The 19,677-nt window shown below is 40.2% G+C and overlaps 1 protein-coding gene across 8 annotated transcripts in view; it reads right to left on the bottom strand.

Annotated features, from left to right (window-relative positions):
• The window catches only part of srcin1b (SRC kinase signaling inhibitor 1b), a 169,923-nt gene that overhangs the window by 75,019 nt on the left and 75,227 nt on the right, over positions 1–19,677 (bottom strand). For all 8 annotated transcript variants that reach the window (XM_087844932.1, XM_087844930.1, XM_087844934.1 and 5 more), the window contains one exon: positions 6,172–6,198. In XM_087844932.1, the coding sequence (XP_087701058.1) occupies positions 6,172–6,198 (27 nt within the window). The remainder of the gene's footprint in view (positions 1–6,171; positions 6,199–19,677) is intronic.

The following is a 19,677-nucleotide window of genomic DNA, read 5'->3' as shown; positions in this document are numbered from 1 at the left end:
AAAACAGTTAAACATGAGAGGTTTTTGGACAAAGTTTGTGTTTTTTCCATTGTTTAAGCTGCTTCCAGCCAAGAGTGATACCATATATGCCCCATAGCTGCAGAAAAGGCTAACATTGTTATCTTTTTACAAAAAAACAGCTGAACATGAGAGGTTTTTGGACCAATTTTGTGTTCTCCATTCTTTAAGCACCAGTTTGAGCACCGTTTAAGCACCGGCACCGTTTCAAAAGTACCGGTTTGGCACCGGTATCGGATAAAACCTAAACGATACCCATCCCTATCCAAAACCAAGTCCGTCCAAATACTTCACATGTTAAACTGTCCAACTTTACAGCAGCAATAAATATGTTTACAGCCTGGGACCAAAATCAGCTTTAGTCTCTATGGATAGTTTTACATATAAACATCTATATGGTGTGTGAGGATTTTTATAATGGACCCATTTTTATATTTTTAAGTCTTAAAAGTTAAAGATTTGCCTCATCTCCACTAATGCTGGTGCCATTTGGAACATTTTTATTGGGATTGTGTGACAAATAATACGACTTCCTGTGTGGTAAAGACTGTCCAATCAGTCTGCATTTAGCAATAATTAGATACCTGTGCTCTACAGCTATGCACCTTGCTAACCAAGCTCAGCTAATAACTTGTATATGGTTGCTACTAGCTCTAAAACAACAACATAGCAGGGGCCAAAATGGTAACACCGAGACTTCAGAACCAATGGGTGATGTCACAGTGGCAACAATCGATGAGTCGACGGCACACAACAACAGACGCACAACAAACCTGGAGTCTGCCCACACTCCAGCTCGCCCCGAATGATCCGCTTTCTTATTATTTAGCTGACACTTGAACTTAAGTGACATCCTTCAAACGTGCCTGTGCTAACACAGCTGAAGGCACAAACGCCGTCTGCAGATGCTGGATGTAAACTCGCTCTGTCACTTTATATCATTTTTCACAGAGTGGGAGCAAGTTCCTCGGTTTGAAACCAGCTGGTAGCTCCACAGCCGCTGAAGCTGGCAGTGAGTGATGACCACTAATGGGCCTGTTTTCAAATTAATCCTTTCATGTCATGCTATTTGCATTGCAGCCTCGCCAGCGCTCGGTGAAATTTCCGACTCCAGCCGGAAACAAGGTTTGATTGCGATGGCTGGATTCAATAAGGGCGCACTCGGGGGTCTCTGAGTGTTTTCAAAATCTTGGATAGCAGACCGCGTGTTTGTGATAGCGTGGGTTTAAATTTGGCTCTGGATTTTTGCTACATGTCAACTAATCCTATCTCTAATATTTTCTGTCACTAAGTGTGTAACTGAGTCCAGATTGCATTCAATAAAACCACAAAGAATAAGAGGGCATGATTAATGACTTCACGGCTTCCATTTAGCTAATCTTTCTTATTCTTTTTTGGTTTTAATTCATCTTATTTTATTTACTTCAGTTGCTGGATGTTAAATAAAATATTATATGCTACTTTAAACTAGAATTTTTCTATCGTTTTACATTTATTCTTCATGGGAATCAATCTTAAAGCACCTTGAACTGAAATAACCTGATTAAAAATGTCTTATAAATACGTTTAAGGGAGTGGATGACTGATAATGACACCTAAAGGTTTACTAACTACACTTATATAAGGTTCCTGAATTGTGTATAAACTGTATTTAAAAGATGAATGCAGTCATCAATCTATATTTTGAACTGCAGGAGCCTATCCCAGCTGTTACTGGGTAAAAAGCAGGGTAGCCCATCACAGGGAAACACGAACATGGGCTCTGAAGCCCTTAACTGTTTCCCCCATAAAGACGACATCTGATGACCTCGTCTGTACCTGTAGTTTTCTTACCTTTTAATTGGTTAATAGGTTAGAATAGTTTCCATTGATTTTCCAAGGGTAACTGCACAGCTGGAGACCACCCTCACTACCTTCTGATTTCAAGGTGTAAAGAGCTCCACCTTCATTCTTTCTAACGGCCACCAGAGGGCGACCCTGTGAGTGTAAAGACTTCTACGAGAAAATGATTCTGCCGCTCGCTTGAGGTCCGAATCACTCTTTTGAATCCATCCATCCATGCATGAGAAGGTAATATGCTCCAGCTTTAGGTCACATTCATCCCTTTCTCGCCGCTACAGAGAACGCCAAATGGAAAGTTCACACTTCCAAGAGGTAGTCTAACATCCTTCACAGCCTATGCCTGCACAGAAAGTACACGTAGCCTTTAAAGGCACCAAACTCTGGTGAAAGTTGATAATGGGAAATGAAAACGTCCTGGAAATTTAAAGACGATCTGTGCGCTAGATGTTAAGAAGTTAGACTCAAAATGTTAAATTGGCCTCTTGGTTGTATTAAAGGAAACGTAAGAGGATTAATGGTGTATTTGTGGTGACAGGACTGATGGATGGAATGCACCATTTTTCTTTGTGTGTCATTTGAATACATGAACTGTTGAAGCAAATATGGTGGCCAAAGTCTGCATCTTTTTACAGTATATTTCAAAACACTCTACGTTTATGCGCTGGACCAGAAACAACGACCAAACAGAGAAATTAAAACATAGATGCACGGTTCCCAGATCAGTGGGTTCTCTACTGATGGAGGATACAGCGCCTTTCAGACTGCTTAAGCCTAAAAGGCAAATTTTTCATGGCTTCTGGGAGAGCCCGCAGGTATCAAGGTTGTTATGGAATTTACAATGAGTCCAGGATTAACCTCGTGCAGAAATAATTGTTGAGGAGATGCAGATGAATTGAAGCAAACACTATTGTGGGAACTGTCTCGATATCAAGGAGAATGGGAGAGACATTTTGCAGCAGCTGTGATCATGCAGTTTCATGACCCTGTTCTAACTGTCCAGATAAGGAAAGACATTATGTCTCTGCAGTATCTACAAGCAGCTGGCCCACAGAACAACCACAACACTATCAGTACACAGACATCACTGTAGTCATAAAAGCTTCAATGAGACTATTTTTCAAATAAAGGAGTTTAACCACAAATTTAAAAAAGCAAAAAACCGGGCATCGTTTATGAATGCAGATAAATTTTAGGATTGCTGGTTAACCTTTGAGGCTGCTCAAACACAAATGGTCAAAAGAAGACAACAAAGCGGACTGGAAATGAAAACCAGAAAGCTTCTGGTGCTAAAAACCTTGTGCCCTGCCGACAGGTACACGTGCATCTGTGCAAATATCATCAGAGTCGTTCAGTCTGAATCCAGGAATTTTGTGTCTGTCAGGCTTAGGCTGAAAATCGGACCGATCTGACACTTCATTTAAATGGCCTGTATTTGTATAGAGCTTTACTCGTCCCTAAGGACCCCAAAGTGCTTTACACATCCAGTCATCCACACATCCACACACTGGTGATGGCAGCTACATTGTAGCCACAGCCACCCTGGGGCGCACTGACAGAGGCGAGGCTGCCGGACACTGGCGCCACCGGGCCCTCTGACCACCACCAGTAGGCAACGGGTGAAGTGTCTTGCCCAAGGACACAACGACCGAGACTGTCGGAGCCGGGGCTCGAACCGGCAACCTTCCGATTACAAGGCGAACTCCCAACTCTTGAGCCACGATCGCACTTCATGATGTTTCCTACACACAGACTTGACTTTGATGGGCTACCCCAATTTATAGACTTAGATCTTCTTTATTCATCTCAGAGAATGGATGAAGTTATCCATGTCACTAAAAAAACAACCCTTTTGGTCTTCAGTTGCAAACCAGCTGTCTTGTTTCGCAGCGGTCCCCACAGGCTGGTGCGTGAGTTGTTTGGTACCGGGCCACAGGAGTTGAGGCTCGGGTGTGAATCGGTTTTTATCGGTTTTTATTGTTAACTCTGTTTCCCTGGGACTTTTCCTGTGTGTTATGAATAAATCTTCTATGTTTTGGTTTTATTTTGTTGTATTTATCAGTGACGCCTTAAAGGCCGGTCTGTGAAAATATTGTCGGACATAAACCGGTCTGTGGTGCAAAAAAGGTTGGGGACTGATGTTGTATTGTCTACCAACCTCCCCGATGGTCACATTGCTATTGTGGCGGTCCTGAATTAATTACTCCCTATACTTCACCATCTTGCAGCTGCTTATCATAGCCCTCGCTCTGCTTTGGCAAATAGACTATGTGCACGTTAGCATATGCTACTTCCGGTGCGGAAACTCCTGTGGGGAGATTTGTTTCCGGAGTCCTATTTGCGCCTTGTTTACGGTCCAAAACAAGTTAAGCTAATGAATGAATCAAGCAGCGATTTACATTTCTATAGATGTCTTGGGCATTTACCCAATATATCTGTAAACGATGTTCATCGACTTGTCGATATTTTTCCCCGCACCTCAGAGCAAAAGAGAAAATGGATTCAAATGTTATATTTCTCAGTGGTCCCTCGTTTATCGGGTGTTATGTTCTAAAAATAACCAGCGATAGGTGAAATCAAGTCGCCAATTTTATTTTTTGACGGTGCAAAACGTTTCGTGGACATCGACATCCATCCGTGCTAGCGATCAATGCAGCGATTCTGTACTGTACAGGAGAGACGTCACGGAGGAGATCGTCTGCAGCGATCAGGACGCAGGACACAATGTGACGCAAAAATAAGCATGCAAACTTGCACTAAAAAATCTGCGAAACAGCGAGGTGAAAGGTGAACCGCGTTATAGCAGGGACCACTGTAATTTTGAAGGTAAGTCACAACATACCCTTCGTACATACTAATGTATAGAAACCGTTACCAGCAATCATTCATTTTTTGTGTGGCTTTTTTCACGGTTTGTTGACATGCTGTGTAGGTGTGTACTTGACTAGCTGATCTGACATAACGGGGAAACATCTGGTTTGACTATTCTTCACCTGTAGTTTGAATGCTGAACATTTGCCTGTTTAAATCATGAGACCAGTCACTTTACAGAGATGTGCTTCTGAATGTGGACGATGTGTCTTCTGCTGCAGTGATGCAGTTCTGCTTGTGTTTAATGATGTAAACAACTGATCGATCTAAACTCTTTAAACGTCAAAATTGATCATTAGATTTTTTATGACACAACAGTGGTGAGTGTTCCCACCTTCTGCTCTTTGTAACTTAACGCATTCTTCCGTTTTTCAAGTTTTGGACATGATTTTGGAGTATATCTTCGCAGTAGCGATTGAACGCAAAGTAAAACTACCGGAAATGTACAACCCCACATCCGGTCTCAAACCAGGAAGTTAGCATTTTCTCGTGCACAGGGTCTATTAGACTACCTTCAACAGATGAGGTCCAAAATGTTGGCGATAAAGTTCTTTCACAAGATAATAAAACTCGATGGAGCAACAGCTAATTATGTTGCTCAAATATTGATTGTCACAAAGTCCGTGGCACTTACATTACCTGCACAGAAGAAACTCAGAGAGGTAATCTATCTAAAGACTGCTGTGCACAGCAAATCTAGCCCCATACATGCGTGCACATATTTGCATATCATACATCAAATCTCAATCTGTGGGAATCTTAGCTTCAGTTATGATGCAAGTAACAAATATTTATCACAGCAATCAAACAGGTGAATAATTCATCTGCACAACCTGCAGAACAGAATCAATCTGATCCATATTTCTGTCACTAATGACAACCCCACTGCACATCCTGCCTGCTAAACTCTCATTGATTTAGTTTTACCATCGGAGACCAACACCAGGCCTAATTTGAATTACAGACAACATGGGAGTTGTAGGCAGGGATCTGCAGGTCTGGAGACAGCCAATAACAAGCTTGGTACAGTGCCTTTTTATAGGGACATTTTAGCGAGCAGCAGCAGTAAGTTAAGCTCCAGCCAGCAGCTCTCAGGCTGAACTGGACCTTTTCTTGCCTCATATTTGATGAAACAGGCATATTGTGTTCAATAATTGCATATCAGAAATCTTACTTGCATAGTTTAAAGTGAACCAAAGCACTTATTTGATTCATGCAGGGATTTCTTCTTTCTTATGTGAACACTCTGAGGGAGAAATGTCGCAGCATGCAGCACAAGAGTGTTAAAAGAGTTAAATGCAGAAGTGTGTGCCAACGTGCGACCAGCGCTAACGCAGTGGAGAAGCAGGCATGCAAAGACACAATGGAGTTATCCTATTAAGAGACGAATCCACACAGAGGCACAGATTTACGCTGAAACACAAACACAATATTGGCACTGACCTTGAAGCTCCAGTAGTTTGGTTGTTGCTAGAGGGGGAGGAAAGAAAAACAAAGAGTAAAGGAGACAGAAGAGGGGCAGGGGGGGTGAAAGAGGGAGAAAAAGAAGGATTGAGTGTGAGACTTTTTTTTCCTGCAAAATGCCACAATAGCAAAACCGACTGGTTAGAACCAGAACAGAGAGAGAAAATGCTCTGTCACTCGGTCGCCACGCGAAGATTTGCAAGTGATACCGCAAAGTGTGCCTAATGAAGTTTGAGAGGTTTAATGGTACGTCGTTTTTACACAGCGAGAACGATATGCCCCAAAACACAAAGGCCGCTTTGCTTAAAATGACCACACATTGTAGCAAAGCTTAAGCAAGAAAACCAAAAATTGCCCTTTTTATTGATTCTTTTCTGTACATTAGGCCTGGTGAGGAAATGATGAGCTAATTATCGTGATGATAGCCAGATTAACTTGCGTTGTCCTTCACTGCCATCATAATAGGACTTTAATTGCTTGTAATTGCTTCTCAGCAATTAATCAAATGTTTACAGTGACTTCACACATACTAATGACGCAGGGCCAGGCAGCTCCTAAAACCAGCCCCACAGGCTCACTCGCAGAGTTTGCTGGCGTGTACCCAGGACCGGGATTAAAGCAATGCACAGACACTGGATTAACAAGCTGCCATTTTTACTTGATCTGGAAGGAAGCCAGTGCTCAGGTCAGCATTACTCTGATTCCTGAAGATGCAGACACTGAGAGTGTTTATGCACTGATCCGCCACCTTCAGTCAGAGCCCATGAATTGATACGTTCCATAGTACGACCCCGTGTGACCCTTCAAAAGTATTTGGGCAAATTTCTGCCACCTTTCTGCACTGATGTTTGATCTGATTTAGTTTTGCTAATAATCTCTATGAAAAAGACAAAACCAACAAGGTGGTAAAGCTTAAAGACACCGAACTGGAAAATTAAAATGAAATACGAAAATGTGAAGAGTCAAAAATTAAGTCCAAAAGCAAGTCAATACTCATAAACTCCCGAGTAAACATGCTTACAGAGTGTTCCAGAAATCTGTTGGCCAAGATAATGTCCATTTGGGACAACACCTCTTACGCCCTGCAGGAGACTGTTAAGGCGACCGTGCAGGATGGAGCATTCAATCTGTACAATACATAGATAGGTTAAATACCTGCTGAAAAAAACACGTGTGCAAGTTATTGATTATTTGTTTATCTGAAAAATAACTTGAGATACAGATGGGGAGAACCATGATTTTCAAATGTTTAGTTAGTTAGAAAATACTGAAGTTTAACCAACTATGTTTTCTCTTGAATATGTGTATTTTTCTTTGGTTTTTCAGTACATGGGGGATGTAAGTTGCTCCTACAGCTAGAAGGTGGCAGTAATGGAAGAAGAACTCATTATTAACAACCAGGCATCAGATCAGTAAACCTCATCTGTCTTTGAGATGACACGTCCCTCCAAAAAATGGAAAAATGTGCAAATCAAAAGATGACAGCTGTCAAAAAGTTCAAAAGAAAAACGAAAATGAGATCCACTGGAGACAGATGTGCTGCAGATGTGTTTGAGGATAGTTTAAGTACAGTCTAATACTTCCCAGTGAATATTCAATAGTATTGTTGCTTAAAACAGCCATCAAAGAATAGACTGTCCAAGAAATGTGTGCTCCAGTTGATTATTTAGCACTAATTAGCAGGTATCTGCATCAACTTTATGAATGCAGCCCAAACAAGCTAGGATTAGCGGATAACTTAGCGTTACTTGCTTGCAAAGCAAAGGAGTTCTTATGTTAAAGCATTGTCTCCAATATTATTAGATGTGCAATAAATTGAATCTGCCTAGATTAACGTGTGTGTAGTTTAGCAGTTTTCAGAGACACTGGGTTATCTCGTCCAAACGAATGAGTTAGTCTATGAAAGACGTCTGTGCTATGACACCATAATTTAATACTGTTTTAGCCATTTAGCAGACATCCATCTCTCTATGGTCACTGATTACAGCCGGCTAAATCACTCATTACTGTATGTGAATAACGCTCTCCGACACTCTACCTTCTTTTTTATCCAAACTGGAAGTGAGAAATAAACTTCCCAGAGTGCTTTTCCATCTCTCAGCAGCAGCTGTATTGTTGTTATGTTTGAGAAGCACAGTGCGCATTATAAAAGGGTGAATTGTTCCACCTTAAGAAGTCCATGGTGGTAACTGTTTGGGTTATTAGTGATCTTACAGGCAACCAATCCTATTTTTGATGTTTAGAGGGAACCCTTCAGTAGCATCATCAATCTCCTCGTTTCCTTAATGGTTTCAGCAAACTAGCAATTGTTAGTTCATCGGGAAGAACTGAACATAATTTATTGAGACAGAGAAATCAATGAATGCAATTAGACTCCAATGATCCATTGTGGCAGAATGCAATCCCAGTGGTGACAGGATTTAGGGCTGGGCACCTGCAGTATAGGGTGTAGGTCTCTACCCTTGGAAACTATTTTAATAGTCCTCAAACCAGGTCCTTATTTATGCATACTGAAGTTTCAAAACTCATCCTTAAGGGTACCATGGACGTCGCCAGGCCTCGTCTTTACGAGGGGAAGAATAAAGGATACAAACTGGAGGCTGACTGGCTAAAAGAAGGCAGGAAAGAAAACGACTGGATTAATGAAATGATGACAGCTTTGAGTTTGACAGCGTGGGAAAGTGGTAGTGATGTAAAGAACCGACTGGCAGCTGAACACAGCAAACAGGAAGATGAGGGATCCAGATCTTCCTTATTGAACTGACGCATGAGCTATTTTATGAACACAAAACCAGCTGCGCACAAAATGTTCTCACTTTGATGTGGAAGAACTTAAACACCAGGTCCCATTAAAAACCTGCGGGATGAACTCGAACACTGACTGAAGACCTCATCATCTGCTCTTGTAGCCGAAGGGGAAATTCAAATCCCTGCAGCAGGTTCAACATCTGCTAGAAAGGGTAAAACCACTCAAGTAAAGAAACTCAAGCCCACGGCTTTCACACCTTTGCCTGAATAAATGTTATGCTCGATGATGACTGATATCAGAGCCAGTCTTTCCTGAACGAAGAGAGAAATGGCCACTATTTTCCTCAACTTTCATTTATATGTAGATGCTGGCTGAATGAGTGAACTAAAGTCGGGCATGTTCATACAAATCCTTATGATAGTGAGAAAGAAAATACACATAAAGGATGCTGGTACTCCTTTGCAGTGTATGAAAAGTCTGTTATTCAACACGTAGCTTCTTTTTCTATTTCAAGGAACCTTTTATTTTAATCGTTTTAATATTTGGCAGGAAAAAAACAGACAACAGTTAAGTCGTCACTGCACGGACTATACTGAACTTGTGGGTAGATGAAAAATAACCCAATAAAAATGTCTACCAGCGTGTCACTGTGTGTGTATTTGATGCTGATTCTCCACAGGCTGTTTTTGCCTTCAGCAGCAAAATATGTGCTGCTGTTGTCAACTTGTCAGCTACTAACCAGCATGTGTTTGGTATCACGAAATGTTGTGTCTGTAACCTAAACACAGACTCTTCCATATCTGAGACATTTTGGTGCCTAAGCTTAACCAAACATGCGAGCAGCAATGACTCAACAGTCCCCCGTGCATCGCGCACTCAGCTCTCCTGGTTAAAAGTCATCTGTCTTTGTCTTTTAACCCTTTAAGACCTACCATAGAACAAGTCCGCCAGAGCTTATATTATATTTTTACATGCTGTGGAGCCATTTTTGGGAGCATTTCAAGTTGCTATACATAAATACAACCATTATAGCCCAGATTTTAATAATATTTATGCATTAAGTGCATAGTAATTACATAAATTGCAAAAAAGTGCAATAAACTACAAAAAAATTGAAAATCGTTTTTGTTTTTTTAACATATATTTCTAGTTAGAGAAATTTAAGAGGCTTATCCCTCAAAACTGTAAATACAAAAAAGTTGCACAAAATAGTTTCCCACCACAGGAAATTTATTTTGAGTGTCTTCATAGTTTTATTTTTGAAATACACCAATTTTTATACACTGCAGGAAAAACGAAAATAAATATTATACTGCAAATTTGCTAAAAAGCAGCATATGCATCAAAATAAACTATTTCCAGCAGTGCAATATGAGTCCTAAACATCCCAGAAACGACACAGAAAGTCATAAAGTCAAAGATAACTTTTAAAAACACCAGTATAGGCGGACATGCAAAAGTTCGCGCTGACGTCTATTCCAACGTAGGAAGTGTTATGAACAGCTGATTGGATCGGCAAAGCGTGTTTCTGGAATATTATGTTTTTGTTGCTGCAAGCGCTTTTTATGCAGTTTTTGCAAAGCTATATGTGGAAGGAAACTGTGACCGAGGACAAGCTGATGGCATAAGATGTAAGTACAACTCCTCCGGTTTCATATGAAAAAAAAAAGTATTGCGCTAGCTTACGTGGTTGCAGAGCTACCGGGATTTAAAAATAGTTACGCAAAACAGAGCGTGCCCGCTCCCACCGGATTTAAAGGGTTAATGAGCAGTTTGGTGATATTTTAAAATAGAAACACTCTCGTATGTGGTTAATATGGGGCATCCCTACAAAGAGAAACTTTTGTTGTGTTTGTCGTCGTAGTTTTGTCATTTTCATTGGTTTTAAATGTTCATTTTTGTTTGTTTGTACTTCAAATACTTAAAATGTTTAAAAATGTTAACATTTAAGACATTTTTAATGGCAGTATGTTAAACAATATGAACAAAGCATGTTACATTACATTAAAGTTATTTCAGTTTTCTCCAGTTTTTTTTTTATTCCAATTCATGTTTTTTTCCACCTGAATTTTCCTTTTTTTTGTTTAATTTTCAAACTAAAACTGTAGAAATGATTCTAACCAATGCTGTTAATCAGGACTTCATTCACTTACAGAGACACAATTTGTTTATCTAATGGTCAAAAATCACGGTGAAATAGTTTTCTGTCAAATAAAGTAAAATAAAGTCATTCCCATAATTGCATTTGGACCAGAAGCACCGAGCAGATCCCTCATAGATCACTGAAGCAGCAACAACAAACATTTAAGCGGAGGACTTGAAGAATGTTGATATTTTCCAGTATTTAAATAACAAACTGAGAGAATTAAGAAGCGTTGGCAGAGATCTGTGATCAGGATTTATTTAGTTTATTTTCCAAAAAAAAAAACAACAAACAACAGTTGGGCTTACTCACCGCCAACAACACTATACAGTCTGACATTACTCCATTGTTATCCACCAAGTGGGATTTAAATGAGCACACTCATCATAGAAGCCTTTAAAATCAACAACACGGAGCTTTCCAAGCCAGATGTCACATGTTTAATAATTTCATTTTATTGCTATTTGACAACACGTCTCAGTGATATCTGATTGATGTCAGAGGCTGTGAGAGGTTGAGTCAACAGTAAATGATGAATGTCTGACTTATAACCGAGTCAAGTCAATCTTCATCAAGAACAAAGGTTAAAGGGAAAAATATTAAAACGCAGCAAATTTTGGCTATTAGCTGTTTACAAAATAAAGCAGCACTGAGTTGAGAAGCGTAACTCCCTCTCCACAATTACTTTGTGCTGTATGATTACCGTCTACATTACTACAATAAATCATTACTCATGTGGAAGAACACACCTCTAACTGCTCCCAGCTCAATTACCTTTCAGTGCATTCTAATATATCACAGAGCGCCGTGTTTGCAAAGCTTCTCACGCTCAGATCTCAGTTTGCACCGTCTTCAATACAGAACTCTAAAAAATCTACAAAAAGCTGTGACAACAAACGATTTGCAACAATTTCAGGAGAAGTGAGTGTGCAGACCTGATCATAGTAATGCAGTTGCCCCGGCACTTTACAACACTGCTGCATGGCATCAAATATTCATGACTACGAAAGGAAGCAACAAAGTTAAAGTCCAGAGAAAAAGTCAACACAGTGCAACACAAATGTGATCCTGGGTTCACTTACTGTAGCTGAATCTACCACAGAGGTGGTTTTGAATGCTTTGCCAGGTCTTTATATGCCTGTCTGCCAGATTATGGACAGATTTTATTTTTAAAAAGTCAGGATCACAGAAGAGAGTCGTGAAACTCTCACGTAACTAGAGCATCAAATTCGTTGCACTTGCACCTAATTCAGAAAACATGACAAAAACTACATGCATACTGTAGACAGGTGAATTGTCCTGTGTTTGCCCCGCCTCACAGCCCATAACACCAATGACACCTAGAATTGGCCACACCCCCTTGTTGGACAAGCAGAAAATGGATCTGACGACCTCCCAGATGAAAAAATAAAGCCCAAAAAGTTCCTCTAATGCAGCGGTCAACAACCTTTTTTGCGCCACGGAGCGGTTTATGCCCGACAATATTTTCACAGACCGGCCTTTAAGGTGTCGCGGAAAAATACAACAAAATAAAACTAGTACCGGTACCGAAAAAAGTGAAAAAAGTTATTCATAACACACGTGAAAAGACCCAGGAAAACCGAGTAAATGATAAAAACGATAACAAAATAACGCTGAAAACCGATAAAAACCCTGAAAACTATACATTTCACACCTGAGCCTCAACTCTCGCGGCCCGGTACCAAACGACTCACGGACCGGTATCGGTCCGAGGCCCAGGGGTTGGGGACCGCTGCTCTAATGGTCACGTGAGGTCGGTTCCAAAAGACTTCCATGTTCAAATGTCCAACATGTTTACAGCATGTTTCAAAAAAATCTCTTTGATTAGGTTTTCCTATTTAAATGGTAAAATCCCAGTTCCTATACAGGACTCTTCTACTATACATAAGTTCTCAAAACACTTTGTACAACACTCCTCATTCACCCAAGCGCTTATTTCTACACCTAAGTGCTTTCTATCCAACATTCACATACACGAGTATCTTGGGGTCAAGTATTTTGCCCAAGGACACTTTGGCATGCACACTCGAGCAGCCAAAGATAGAACCACCACCTTTCTAATTCAAGGGTGACCTGCTCTACCTCCTGAGCTACAGCCACCCCATTTAATATGTGAGGAGGGTGTGGGGATTCCAGGCATTATGGCCTTTTCCAATCTGGCAGCCATATTCACGAGACTGCGGATGTGTGAAGTCATTTTGATGACATCAGATAACTTAAGTTATACAGTGTAACAAATATTTTCCTAAATGGAATTAAATGGGAAAAAGTGTTTTTTCCCCAACAGTTTTCTACAATAAACAGCAGGAGACCAACAGTGATGTGTGAAATCTCATCTTTATCTCATATACAGAATTTTTTTGTACTTTTTCAGTTTTTCTGATGTTGCACTTTGTAGACATTTCAGGACACATCTCTCATTCTGCACACTTTCTCACCAAATTGTCCAGATCAGAGAATTTTGATGAAAAATGTTACAACTCGTTGTCTACAGCTGGAAAGAGACATTGTTTGTATTTCTACAATATTTCAAATATGAGTTATTGATTCCAGAAGATGAAATCAATAATTATCTTTCCAACTGCACTGAGCTACCCATTGTACAAATCTAGAAAGAAAAAAAATCACACATGTGGCTCAAATTGCCGCTATTTATTCTCACTCTTCACTGCATCTTTGTCACAAGGACACCTGAAATGGTGAAAACAACAGCTCGGAGAGCAACTGCTTCATTCAGCATTTAGCTGGAGTGTCTATGCAGTGATTAGCTTGTTGTGGTTATGAGCTGACATGTTGCTCCTTGAAATTGTATTAAATGTCATAGAGCCAGATTACAACAAGTCACCTCAAAAAAAATCATATTCTAAGCTAAAGAACTTACAATAATGGAGTATAAACCTCAATAACCAGATGCCCCCATATAAGCTAACACTTGGTGACAGTGGGAAAGAAACACTCCTATTTAACAGGAAGAAACCTCTGGTAGAACCAGGCTCAGTGAGGGGCGGGGCCATCTGCAGTGACTGGTTTGGGGTGAAGTAAGGAAGACTGTAAAAAAGCCACACTACGGATTTAGCGTGCAGACAGTGTTTCATAGAAGATCTGTCAACTTGGGTGAAATTAAACAAACGTTCAGTCCAATCAATCATAACTGAAGTAAAGCAGTTATATGAGAGAAACAGCAGGATGGGAGGCAGCAGGGAGATGGAAACCCTAGAAAACCAGTTAACCAGTGACAGTTAACTAGAAAAAAAAACTACAGCTTTCCAGCAGAGGTGGACCCTAACAAATGCTTCATTTTTCCAGGTATTTGTACTTTACTGGAGTATCTGCTTTTCTGAGAACGTTTTACTTTTACTCCCTACAGACTCATTACTTTAGGTTTAAGACAACTAAGGGGAGCTTTTTTGTTACATCACTGTTTGCCTCCAGAAATCAACCTAAATGAATGGACAAAGAAACATAAAAGAAAATTCAGCATTGGTGCTTATTAGACGTCAGAGTGGGCTGGAATGAAGAATAAAGCATAAAGCAAAGTAACATTTTTTAAGTGGCATTTATTTTCAAATACATCATCTCTATGAGCTCATGTTGCAGCAAACACACAAACTGTTTCTGTCCTGTTTGACACACAGTGTGTCTGCAAGCTAAAAGTACAGCTGCTGGATTTCAAACTGAGAGAAAGGAAAGTGAGATAACTTCACTCAGGGATGCAAGAAAGATGCAAGAAAGACAAGTCAGGAGTGGAAGAACGGAGATTAGATTTAAAGGTAAACACTGCTCGGTGACATTTGATAGGCTGGAAGTTTAAAGCTGACATTTAATGTCCTTATTTATTTAGAGCTTTTTTGAACAACTATTTATTGTGAAACACCTCGCAAAAATAGAATACTAGCTATAAAAAGGGGGTTAGTTTGCAGTATTGTAGTAAAGTTTACAGTAATTTGCTGGTGCGGAGCAGCTGTGGTGTTCATGGTCAGTTTCAGGTTACATAAAGGGTAGAAAAGATCAAATTAGATTTAAGGTAATGTTGAAACGATCCTGATTAGATTCACTGACTGCTTTCCATCTTCATAGTGTCCAGAAGAATTCAGAAGAAAGTCACTGCAGTAAAGGCAGAAAAAGCTAGTTTTAAATTTTTTTAATTCCTTTGTTTTTCTCTGCTTCTGTTCTACAAAACAGATACTCAAGTAAATTCAAGCACATTGATACAAATTAGAGTTTAGATAAAGTCTGTATTTACATTATATGGGTAATGATATTATTTTAGATCCAATTAAGTGTTGCAGGGGCACTGGAGCCTACCCCAGGGCTGTTTCAGGGTGAGAGGCAGGGTTCACCCTGGACAGGTTGCCGGTCTGTCAGAGGACTAACACAGAGGCATAGACAACGATTTAGAATGATTGGTTAAGCTAACCCCACCTGTATGTCTTCGGACTGTGGAAGGAAGCCACGAACTCCACACAAAAAGGTGATTGGTGATTAGTCCCCAACTGGCTGCCCCTCCCTGAGCCAGGATCTTCCTGTTAAAACGAGGTTTTTCTTTCCAACTGTCACCAAGTGCTTGTTCACTTGATTACTTGTTTGTTTTGGGTTTATATTACTGTATTGTATAAACAGCCTTGAGTTGACCGCTGTAGTGGTTTGGCACTTAAAGTAAAACTGAATTGCATCCAAATTAATTGAATTCTCTCGGTTGACCCTGCTGGTGATCTATCCAGGGTGTAGCCCGGCATCAGGCTTAGGCTCCAGACCCCCCGTGACCCTGAGGCAGAATTACAAGTCTTATATGGGGGTGAAAATCTGCAAAACCATCTTTTTCCATACAGTCTGTGACTGGATTGCACTCATCTCCAAACCTGCCACGTATAAAGACTTTACAAAATACCGAATACGACCTTTGTGCTGGTACCTGCCACAGCAGATATGTTTGTGAGAACGTTTTTCCACAATGACTACTCACGAGTGGGAATGTGAACATGCTCAGAGGTGTCTCAGCCTCAAACACAATGACCTCTAGTTTGCTGAGACTTCCACTCTCAAAAACAAGCACACAACTGTCATTTGGCATTTCTGTTTAAAAAGCTGCCAAAAATACTGACTGGTGGGCGGACATACGTGGAAGCACCTTGTCACACTGAACACCAGTGAGACGAGCGGAGCGAAAACAAAACAAAAATATAGAAAACCTGTCATGCAAAAAGCAGGAAGTGTTCACTCTGGAGCGCTTCGTTCCAAGTCAGAAGCTGATTGAGAAAATGTGCTTTCAGGGCTTTTAATTTGAATACCGACTTGCAGTTTGGGCGTTTTTAATAAAGCACAGGTGGGTTTCTTTCTGTCGGTGCGTCTAAACTTCATTAAAACGCGGTGAGCGCTTTGAAATAACAAATTCCCTTAATAATTAAAATGAAGGTGTAGGTGGAACTTAATTCTTGTTTGAGCAGCTGTTCTGGGAGCTGTATAGATCCCCGGTATTTTCTCTTGTCTCTCCTGGAAACTTAAGTTTAAACTTTGCAAAATTCATCTCGCTGTTTTTAAATATGGAGCGAAGGAAGCAGGGCAGAGGAAACAAAGACCTCAACAGGCCTGTGGGCTGTCGTGACCCAGATTTCTGAGCAGTGTGAGGCTTCCAGGCCGCTCTCCAAGCCTGGTGACCAAAACAGAGCCATCATGCTGCACCTGATCTCATGCCACCCAGCCTCAGTGTGCCTCAGCCCAGCTCAGACACTTCCAATCAAACATTTAACACTCACACAAGCACATTTTTAATCCAAATGTAGTCGTTTTTTTTGCTTTCTCTTCTGCTTTTTTATCTTATCTATATGATCAGAAGGATCCAAGAGACAGACGCACAAGCATTTTATCATTTTAAATAAAATTCGTTTGGAGAGTAAATGGATAAAAGAAGCTCTGCTGGGGACACAGAGGACTCTGATAGGGAGCAAAAAAGCAAAGACTAGCACCTGTTTTTTAACCATACAGCCTTTCTGGCGAAGGTGGCCATCTCTGTCAAATGATGTCATACTGATGGAGGCAAAGGGAAGCCAATAGAAAGACCCCAAGTGACCAGGAGACAAATGCAACTCTTATTAACCCTTCCACAGGTTTACCTACACTTCGTTTTGCAGTTGAAGTCTTTAATCACAATTATTTGGATTTTATAACCAGTCGAAGCCAGAAACCAGAGCTGAAAGTCAAATTTGATTAATCTCCTGGCCTTATTTGTTAAAGGTCACTGTGACATATTAGAGTCATAACATCGTGCCTGAGAGATCTGCTAAACTGCTCGCTCCTCCCCGGCGAAGCACGCAGGGCGTCTTCCACACACGATGTCATCGGGAAGAAGGCAGTCGTTTGCAATTTTCAAAAACACGGAGCATAAAAGAGCCATGTGTGTAATACTGACTGTATACTCCAACAAACTACAGAGGCAACATCGTTTCTCCTCTGCTGTGCTCTGATTGAAGCTGTACGATGCTTAATGGTAGAAAAAAAACGCCCGACAGCTCGTGTTTTTATTGGCTCGACGTGCAGAAATCAAGGGAGGAATTTTGAACCTACTCGTCTTTCTATTTAGACGTCGTGCTGAGTTCAAGAAGCAGCGCTGCTTTTTGTTCATAAAGACTTACAGTAGAGGTTTGAACAGTTTTGTTCCCATCGCAAAGAGCCGTCCTACATCCAGCAGTAATCAGGGTGTGTAGTCTGAAGCTGATGCTGGATTTATTTGGATTGCATTTCCCCTCATCTGCTAGAAATGGGTCCTGTTGTATTGCCGGTGTTTCCCATGAGCCAATGGGCAGCTATGTTGGTATAACTAAAGAACATCATCATCACCTCATATCACTGTGTCTGTGAAGGTTCTCAGTCATCCAGGTCCTCGTAGTCAAAGGAGCTTGCAAAGAAAAGCGTCTGGACTTCTTTAAGTTACTTGAAGACGTTTCACCTTCATCCGAGAAGCTTCTTCAGTTCTGAGGTCAAATGGTGGGGAGTCCCAGATTTAAACCTAGTGGGAGTTTCCCCCCACAGAGGGACCTCATATCACTGATTCAGTACCAATGACTCAATAAAGCCTGTTCCCGTCATCAGCCTCATGTGTTACCCTTGAATCTCTCTTTGTGGCCCTAAAATCACCATTCAGTGACTCACAGTTCTGATATTCACAATGTGGGAGATCACTAAACAATTTCAGCTAATTATATAGAATACTGGGTAGAAATCAATATTCCAGTATAATATGGAAGGAAGAAACCTTCATATCAGTACTGACCATAACATATCTTCAAATATTACAACTTCATCAAATGAAGAAATCTCAGAGGGAGCTTTTAACTTCCTCCTTTTCCCTTTTCATTCAGCAGAAGGAAAGAAAGGTTTAGCATTGACCATATGACAGGTAGAATATTAGGGGTGGGGGAAAAAATTTATACTGTGTAGCATGGTGATATTTTGTTTGCTAATAATGTATCGATACAGGGACAGCAGAAATCGATATTTTGTTACAAAAAAAGTTTTTGTGGAATGGAACATGCTCTGACTTCAGACTTCAAGAATCCTGACATTCCTTCACTGTCCAAATGTGTTTAACTTTTTTTTTTGGCAGCAATAAACATGACAGTTTACTTATTTTAATTTAAGACATGTTTTATTTTAATTAAGTGTAAAACTTTTTTATTTAATGCAAAATTATATTTTGTTTTAATTTACTTTCAAATTCTTCAGTTGCTGAAGGGGCTGCATAGTTTTCATAAACTGCATAGTTCAGAATAGCTATAATTGTACCAGATGGTTGATTCAGTTAAGTTGGACTAGACTGTAATACAAACCGTTCAGTTTGTCAACAATCAAACTGAAATGAGAGAAAGACTGAGTGTGAGACTTTGATATTAGAGAAAATGAATATTGATAAAGTTTACCTTTATGTACAGAATCTGAATATCGCAAAATATTTTTAAAAATTGCAATAATATCGTATCGCGCGTTAAGTATCATGATAATATCGTATCGTGGGATGTATGGTGATTCCCACCTCTACAGGATATGTGAATAAATGTGTGTTTAAATACTGGCTTATTTGAAATTTAGCCCATAAAAATGAAGAAAATAAGGATGGCTAAAGCTTTATCCTCTTCAACACTTGCTCTGTTGTGTGAAACTGCTTTTAAATGTAATCAGTACAGATTTTATTGCTCCCACATGTTGCTTTCATATAAAATATTGCAATATATCTCATACACAGGGGTTTTCCTGGCTGAGAATGGGCTTTTGGGGGGTAGCTGCACACATAAGCACATTTAATAGGCATATTTTTCTCCTAAAAAATCCAGCGAGTGTGTGTTTCTTTATTTGATAGAAAGTTATTCATTTTCTGATTATTTGATACGCAGAAATGTCTGCTATGCTCGAGTAATTTAAACCCCAGTAAGTAAACACTTTTCATTACAATGCAGCGGCAGGAAAAGGATGTAGGAAAAGCTCTGGTTTAATCGCCATCCCGCCTGAATTTGCCCTCTCGTCATCAAAAGGTTGCCATCAAAATAAAATTCATGCATCCCAATTTCACTTTCTGACTATT

Source organism: Neolamprologus brichardi, chromosome 8 (genome assembly GCF_056152115.1).
Source record: "Neolamprologus brichardi isolate AB-2024 chromosome 8, ASM5615211v1, whole genome shotgun sequence".
Classification (NCBI taxonomy): Eukaryota; Metazoa; Chordata; class Actinopteri; order Cichliformes; family Cichlidae; genus Neolamprologus; species Neolamprologus brichardi.
Note: the sequence above shows the minus strand (reverse complement) of the source record. Positions and strands in the feature narration are given on the sequence as shown.